Source organism: Primulina tabacum, chromosome 2 (genome assembly GCF_025594145.1).
Source record: "Primulina tabacum isolate GXHZ01 chromosome 2, ASM2559414v2, whole genome shotgun sequence".
Classification (NCBI taxonomy): domain Eukaryota; kingdom Viridiplantae; phylum Streptophyta; class Magnoliopsida; order Lamiales; family Gesneriaceae; genus Primulina; species Primulina tabacum.
Genome location: NC_134551.1, coordinates 9,591,999 through 9,600,358, shown reverse-complemented (window position 1 = coordinate 9,600,358; position 8,360 = coordinate 9,591,999). Strand labels below are relative to the sequence as shown.

Genomic DNA, 8,360 nt, shown 5'->3' with positions numbered 1-8,360 from the left:
TATGGAATACCAACGTCTGGAAACCGGGATCCCTAGACTAGGATTGAGTCTAGTCTGAGACGTGGAGTCACGAGTCTGATTGACGATTTTATATTGGTTATGTTTCAGATTTTGATACATGTTACTGATATCTGTTACATGCTTTTACATTGTTTATATGATTGCATGTTTCGTTGATTTATACTGGGATATATTTCTCGCCGGAGTTATCCGGCTGTTGTCTTGTTTGTATGTGTGCATGGCAACAGGTGGGACAGGATCGGGGTCGAGGAGATGAAGAGAGATCATGATTAGAGTGGAGACTACGGACCATGATTAGAGATAGGGTTTGGACAGTTGATATTTAGTTGTTATACCTTAGTTTGAATGATTGTATATAGTACAAGACTTGTACTTTAATACTGACATGTATATTAGAATGTATTCCATTACGTTCCGCATTTAATACTGTATTTTTAAAAAAAAAATTTAGACCCTGTTTATTATAATCAATTAAATTGTTCCAATGATGATTAAGAACATGATTAGCGTCCGGGTCCCCACACTCCACATGTCCAGCAATTACAATCTTTGAAACTTTCATTGGCTCGAGTATGAGCTCTTCTGAAAGTTTTCTTCGTAGGTGTTCTTCATGTGCTTCGAGATGTACTTGATGCTTGGGATGATATCTTACTTCTTGATGGTCCGCTTCTTTGTCTAGATTTGTAAGATCTGGCTTTCTGTCTGGACCAAAATGTTCTTGGTTTCCAAGAGCTTCTTCCACTTCGAGCATAAGGATGAGTCCTAAAACTTTTCCTCTTATGCTTATGTGGTTTACTTCCAATGATTGTTGGAAGATCATTTTCTTTACAACACAAAGGAGTTCTTTTATTGATACCCCTTAAGCGTTTGTAATTCTTTTGTAATGTTGTCATATAACACCATTCTGCCAATTTTCCTTTGAGAAAAAAGGCACTTCGTGCCAATGTATCTGGATTTCCAGGTACGTATTCCCTTATGAGAATTTCTCTCCAGAGACTTGGCATTTTAGCGAAGAAAAGCTGCATAGCTATATTTCTTCGACTTCTGAATTCCATCTCGTTGAGGTTCAAAGCATAACATATTGCCATAATTTTGTACCGTTTTCTGGATCCTTAAGATCTGAAGAGAGCTTAGAGGAATCTGGTACTATCTCCAAAAACTTATTTGTTTGAATCATAAGTTTACATGAGAGTGTTGTAGCGTCCCTTGCTGCTCCTGATATCTAACCAAGGTTAGATGCTCTTGTGTATATTCCAAAATATTGGAATAGTTCTTGTAAATTATTTTTCTCGAACCTGAGTTCGGATTCATAATTTTTTCGAAATTCTCCTCCTCAAACATTTTAATTACTTGATAATAATAAATTTGTATGTTTGAAATAATTTTACCTCGGCTCTGATACCATTTAAGTTCGGTACCCCAACTCAGAGCTCCACCTTTTGCATTAGGAGATGAGGGATCCAGGATCAATCACAGGGTGACACACTTAAGGGTATCTATCAGCTTGCTAACCTCAAACTCTGTAGAAGAGCCTAGGTCATCCCCTACGGAGAGTCGCGCTTCGTGTCAGATCACACGATAGAGGCTCGGGGCTTTTTATAAGCTCTGATACCATTTCTCCCAGGAAAATCCATCATAAAAAATGTAAGGGTGTTTTTGTCAACTTCAAACTATTTAGGGAGTTTGGACAAAGTTTTTTAGGTGTAGGGAGTTGGGATAAAGATAGGTTTGGGCTTGGGGATTTAAAATTAATTTTCCCATTATATAATCTTGAGTAAAAATATGCATTCCACTTGGATTAAGTCGGACACAATAGGTGTATGTTAGTGAACATTTCTTTTTCGTTTCTTGGTAGAAAGTTGAAGCTCTAAATTATTACATATATTTTAATTTGCCTTCAAATTTTTTAAAAAATATTTACTATAATAATTTCTCCATCAAACATACCTTGTTTGAGAAGGAAAAAAATTTCTTAATCGAACTCACCATCCGGCAAATCTATGATTAAATAACATAAATTTTATTCAACATGGAGACCATAAAATTTATCGATTTGAAGTGTAGATCGGTTCCTAGAATATTGTGAATCAGTGGATTTGAATGCGTAGATAAATAACATTTTGTTTTGCATTTATTCATAATGTTAATTAAATTAAAATTAAATCTGCTATAATAATTACTTTTTGATATTTTAGTGAATTTTTTTTCAAAATTCCATTAATATCATCCATATTTTTTAAAATATATATCTATTAAAATTTTAATTAAAGATTCCCTCGTTTCTTATTTAGTTTTCCATCTAAAGTAAATTATCACATACCTTTCCAATTTTCCACTTAAAGAAAATTAAACACTGCTTCAAATCTTTACGCAATTTATCGCTAATTTTTGCATCTACACATACGCAATTTTTGTATAACATGTAATTGATTTGCATTTGAAACCAAATAAATAACCAACGACAAAGTAATGGTAGTCTATCTTTTCAAGTGGAGTCATTGATTACCATTCGCTCGAGTTTTTTAGTACATTTTTATACACTTCGAAATGTCGATTACACTTTACGTTGGGTAGAAAGATAAAATAAACTAATGATTAATATAAATGATAAAAAAATGATTGTGATAGAAATGTAATATATGATATAAAATAATATTATGTTTGGTATGATTTTTAAGTATGGGATAATTTTGAATTTTATGATGAAATGACAAAATTGTCCTTTTCTTTATTTTTTCTTCTTTACTCCGACGACGGCCCGGCAACGGAGGTGGTCCGACGGCCGGCGACGGAAGGCGGTCCGACGGCGGTAGGCGGCTGATCGGCGTCGGGAGGTGGTCCAACGGCCGGCGACGGACCGGCAACGGAGGTAGTCCGACGGCCGGCGGCGGTCTGGTGGTGGCTCGATGGCGGTCCCGCGGCGGAGGTGGTCCGGCGTTGGTGAAAGAGAAAGGGTAAAATTGAAAAAAGGGTATGGATAAAATCGTACCAAACATTAGATTAGATGGGTTTAAAAATCATAATCTCACCTAATTATGCATACCAAACGCACCATTACACTATGACTCTATCCTCAACATCCAGACAAATATCATGAGATTCATATTAGTTTGCCAACCCCAGCCTCCTCGGGTAAAGATTCATCAGATACCGGACGAGTCGTAAGTATCACATATCCAATATCAACACAAAATAGAACGACTACAAGTTTACCCCATCGTTTGTTTATGATAAATACTAGATAAAGCACATGCCTGAGCAAAAGTCACTGTTGGCTGTGAGGTTTACATAAGTTAGGGTAAGCCTTACGGACTGCTATAACTTAGCTATCTACAAAATTCATTGAGCCGATGCTTCTTAGTTTCTCCTATGCGATCATCAGTTAGTAACTAGATGAGACGCAGATCCCAGAAATGGAAGCATGCATGAGTATGTTACGTACTTGACACTATCAATCAACACAACAACAAAAATTGGTGAGATGGAGTTCTTTCCCATAACACCATCAACGTCACCACCACCACCTGTTTCTCTTGGATCCACCAGCACCGAAACCACCATTGAAGATGTTAAGTTATTACCATCCAAATTATCATTTCGTGAATTTCTTTGTCTATGTTCTTCAGAAGTATTATGATGGCATTCAGGTAGGGGAATAGGGTGATCGTGAAGGAACCTTCGGTTTCTTCCCTTGTTGACATGTGTAGAATTTCGACCCTGCTCTTCAGAAATGTTTTTTTGAGTGGAGGCTGGAATTATGGCTCCTGAAACAGAGGCTGGTGATACGTCAAACTGGAATACTTCAGTGCACATTCCGGAGCTCAACATCGGCCCTGATTACAAATAAAAGCAAGATCTAGTTATACTCATGGATACAAAATGAGAGCTCTATTTATATAATTTTACCCAAAAATTAATGATCAAAGACTTGTTTCCAGATGAGAGCAAAGCGATTGTGGAAAACTAGAAAAAGAAACAAGGGTACTCATAAATAGCGTACAGAACTTCGTCTTGGTTAATTATTGTCCAAACGGATATTTCAATCCATTAGTCAGACAAAATTATGGAATGGAAGGCGGTAAAAGGATGAAGAATTAAGAGACTGTATTTAACATAGTTTCATCAACGCACTCCTACTAATATGCTAATAGATGACTAATTAGCTTCCAGCGTAGTGACCAGGCACGAGAGACCAAAAATCTTGGCAAGATTTTTAGAAGTGCAGATCAAGAATCGTGCATAAGAACAAGCATGAAAAAAAAATAACAAACAATAACATAGAACATCTTTGCAGACAATCTATTATCTATACATTCCCAAAAAGTATATACCACACGTCACTGTTTATTCAATTAAAAAGTATAAAGATTTGATTTTTAACTCGTTATCAAAATCTAAGAAAGTCAACAGTGATTTAGTTCTGACCTAAATTAACCACAAATTAATAAAAATACTCTAACAAACGAAAATCACATGCAAAGAAAGGTCAAGATTACCAGCAAGGCCTTCACGAAACCATTGATGAAGACTGCCATCATTTGCTGTCGATTTCAAGTTTTCCCTGTCTTCTGTATCGGGACGGAGGGCCCTGAGGTGGGGATTCCTGATACCGCCCCTTCCCACACCAGGAACAGGAATAGCAGGAACCAAACCTACAGGAACTGCCAAACCAGTCTCTCCATCAACCTCTGTGTTAGATGCCACGGCTTTCTCGCTTGCCAAAACTGAATGAATGATCAAATTTCCATCTATTTTCACAAGCTTGTCATTTCTGGGAACATACAACGAGGCGACAAGACGTTCACTCCCATTGCCAACACGAGCAAACTCATCAGCATTTGGCTCACCTCCACCACCATTACCTCTTTGAGAACAATGGAAACTACTATTAGTACCACTATAATCTCCCCTACCGCTAAATTTTTCGCCATTTGCAGTCCCATTGACCATCAGCAGCCTCCCGTGATGTTTCTCGTAATATCCATCACCAACATAATTTTCTCCACCGTTTAGTGCCTGCCTAACTCCTCCATACCTCACATTGATGACTGGAACCAAGCCTCCGAACAACATTATAAAAAGAATTAAACCTAGAAAACTAACACCGGCAACCTTCTTACTCTTTTGCGCCTCGTTTTTCTTACTCTCCACTTTCTTACTCACCTTCCGTGACTGAGCTGGCTGTTGCGGTTTCAACCTTGGAATTGGCACCAAAGGAAGTTGCGACCCTTGTGGCTTCATCACATAAGGTGGAGCACACGGCATCCACGGATACATCATGGCTGGGTGTGAGTACATTCCAGGAGGATGAGGTGGCATCTGGGGAGGTGGGGCAGCCACACCACCACCACCACTGCCCATTTGTTTCCGAAGAGTTACATTTTCAGCCATAAAAAACGAGATTTTTGCATTCAAGTCTTGAATTGTTGAATGCATCATTCTCACCTTATCCTCCAATTCATCGACGTAATGTTTCTTCCTCTGTCTGGATAATTGTGCACTCTCTCTATTCCTCATCAATCTAGCCTTCCTTTTCTCTTCCTCCTCACTCAACCCGCTATTATCATCGTTCTCAGCGTTACTGTTAGACTTCGTACATTTAGTAATCCTAGACTCAACATAACAGTCATCGCTTTCTTTTTTCCTTTTCAGTAAAGAACCAGGAGCGATATAATTACTCGAGTCCTCTGATTTAATTTCATGATCAACAAAAACATTTATAATGGAATTGCTCTTTAAATTCGGAGAGGAACTCACCGATCGAGCGGAACAGTCACTGGAATGCTCTGAGACATGAGACTTGCAATTTCCCGAACCCTGGGTATCAGGCGAAGGGCAATTCACCTCCTTTACGTCTCCAACACTATTTTCTGAAACCCCTCGATTTGATCCATCCGATTCAGGAGACGACAGATTGAGATAGCCAGAAATCTGATTAGACTCTAAAACAGGCGAGCCGGAATTCAGAACCCCGGATCCATGCAAGCTGTAATCTCCCCAAAAATCTCCGTCACCAGAATGATGCCGCAAGTCCGAAGAGGCTGATTTAAAAACGCCTTGATAAGGAGCCAAATTCGTGCCAAAATCGAACCGATCGAAATTCGGGTCCAATTCGGGTTCCATTTTGAATGAATTGGTCTCTTCTGATTTGGAGGGATCCCAAATGAGGTCATCGAAATCAGCTGGCGTGAGGCTAAAATCGTCAAGGATGAAATCGAAATCGAGTCCTTCCAAATCGTTAAGATCTTCGCCTAAATTGCAGTCACTGTCGATGAATTGATGTTGAGAAAATAATGTTGCGTCGACGGGTGGAATTGATAGCGCCGAATCAAAGTCGGCGGTTAACGGAGGCGTCGGCGGAAGATCCACGGTGACAACCATCAGGTCAGCCATTTTTCCTCTGCAGGTCACTCTGTGAGGACTTTGCATGAGTTTCCTGCCCGAGGCGAAGGGCGTTGGGGTTTTAGAAGTTGCAGCCCTAAGAAACCGTACGCGTTTATTTGGAGCGTGATCCCACGCGCTAGTGTGAATTTTAAAATTCCATGATTTTGTGTAAATAAAAAGATTGGTCACTTATTGATATGGAACCGATTGGATCTCACACTAATGATTTTTATATTTATATATACCAGTGTTCTGTGACACATCATATTTTAAAACATTTGTATTTGATAATTTTTTTGTAAAAAATATATATAATTTTATTAAGATATGATATTTATAGATTAATTATTAGATAAAATTTACTGAAATCATTTAAACTTTTAAATAAATTAGAGTATATAGGAGAAAAAATCAGAAAAAATAGAAAAATGTATAAACATTTCTAATTAACTAATATAAGCAAATTTAACTAATATTATGAAGTGTAAAAATGCAAGAAAATTTGGTGTCACATTGACATGTCAATATTAGTATGAGGTACTCAATTTAATAATATAATATAGATATATCCCAAAAACTCTTGTAAGATCGTCTTGCTGGTCAATTTTATAAGATATATAGGTGTTTCTTCGTCTTGAGATCATAATTGCACAGTCGACATCGAGACAATTGCCTTGTTCGCATTAATGATGGCCTTTCTTATATATGTATAATTAATCATTAGACCTCAAATATGTTTTTTTTTTTTTTTGTCATGGGTAAATTTTATGGTACTAAAGTTGTAAGTTTGATATGAGTATATGCATTCATGATTTCAATTATAACAATTTTTAACCAATTTAATATTTTACAATTTAAAGATAAATAAACATTTTTTTGTTTACAATAATTTTATCATTTGGAAAAGTGTTTTTATTGATATGTTAAAGATAAATTGCTAAGATTTTGGCAACGAGATATTGGGGGTATGGATATATACAATATATTTCGGTTTATTTCATCCTACCCATGTGGGTATTGTCCTCATGATAGGATGGATGACCAATATTTATCCATGCATATATAAGATCCACTTTTTTTTTAAATTGTATGTGTGACAAGATCTTAGCCGTTGAAATGAAGTAAAAATAGTGTCCACATAAGTAGGATCTCATCCAATATTTCAGCGGACTTACCTAAAATTGTGGAAGTTTGGGCCTAGTAACTTCAATGGTTGACTTTGTAGGACAAAACGTATCAACATTATCCACTCTCTTGTTCTTTAATAATTGCATGTGTTTCCTGTACACACGTACTATAAAAATAAATAATCCCTCCAATTACTATACAGAATATATAAAAATACGCAAAAATTTATATGAAACGATCTTACGGATCGTATTTTATGATATATATCTTTTTTGGTTAATCCATGAAAAATATTACTTTCTATGCTAAGAGTATTACTTTTTATTATGACTATCGGTAGGGTTGATCCGTCTCACAGATAAATATTCGTGAGATCATTTCACAAGAGACTTGCTGATAAAAATATTAGTAGTTGAAAATACATATGCAAAAACATTTAATTTATATTATATAAATATTTGTTACATAAAAAAATATGTCAAATGAGATTATTCCACCACTACATGGAATGCTTGTATTATTAAATTGTAGTTAAGTTCACCGAACTTTCTTTGCGTCAATCAGGCATTTCTAAGCAAGCACTGACCGAGCAGCAAGTCAACTATATCTATAAAGTTAGATACTTTTGATATTGTTGTTGTTGTTATCGAAGGTTGCAAAAAATAACTCGGTCAGAGTCGACCTGAAAAATACCGAATTTGGGTTAGGGATTTCTGTTTCGTGTCGTGTTGGATTGAAATCTTATTTGAATTTTTTTTTTTTTTTTTTTCGTTGGGTTGGATTAGGTTTGTGTTGACCTAAGTTAGGAATCAGATCACCCGTCTGTT

General features: G+C 36.6%; 1 protein-coding gene across 1 annotated transcript; it reads right to left on the bottom strand.

The window, feature by feature from the left end:
- Window positions 1-3,178: 3,178 nt before the first annotated feature.
- Window positions 3,179-6,514, bottom strand: LOC142529981 (bZIP transcription factor 17-like). The gene is made up of 2 exons (XM_075635717.1): window positions 4,518-6,514; window positions 3,179-3,854 (listed from the first exon to the last, which is right to left on the bottom strand). Exons 1-2 carry the CDS (start codon window positions 6,448-6,450, stop codon window positions 3,400-3,402), a joined length of 2,388 nt encoding a protein of 795 aa, XP_075491832.1. The 5' UTR covers window positions 6,451-6,514; the 3' UTR covers window positions 3,179-3,399.
- Window positions 6,515-8,360: the final 1,846 nt, after the last annotated feature.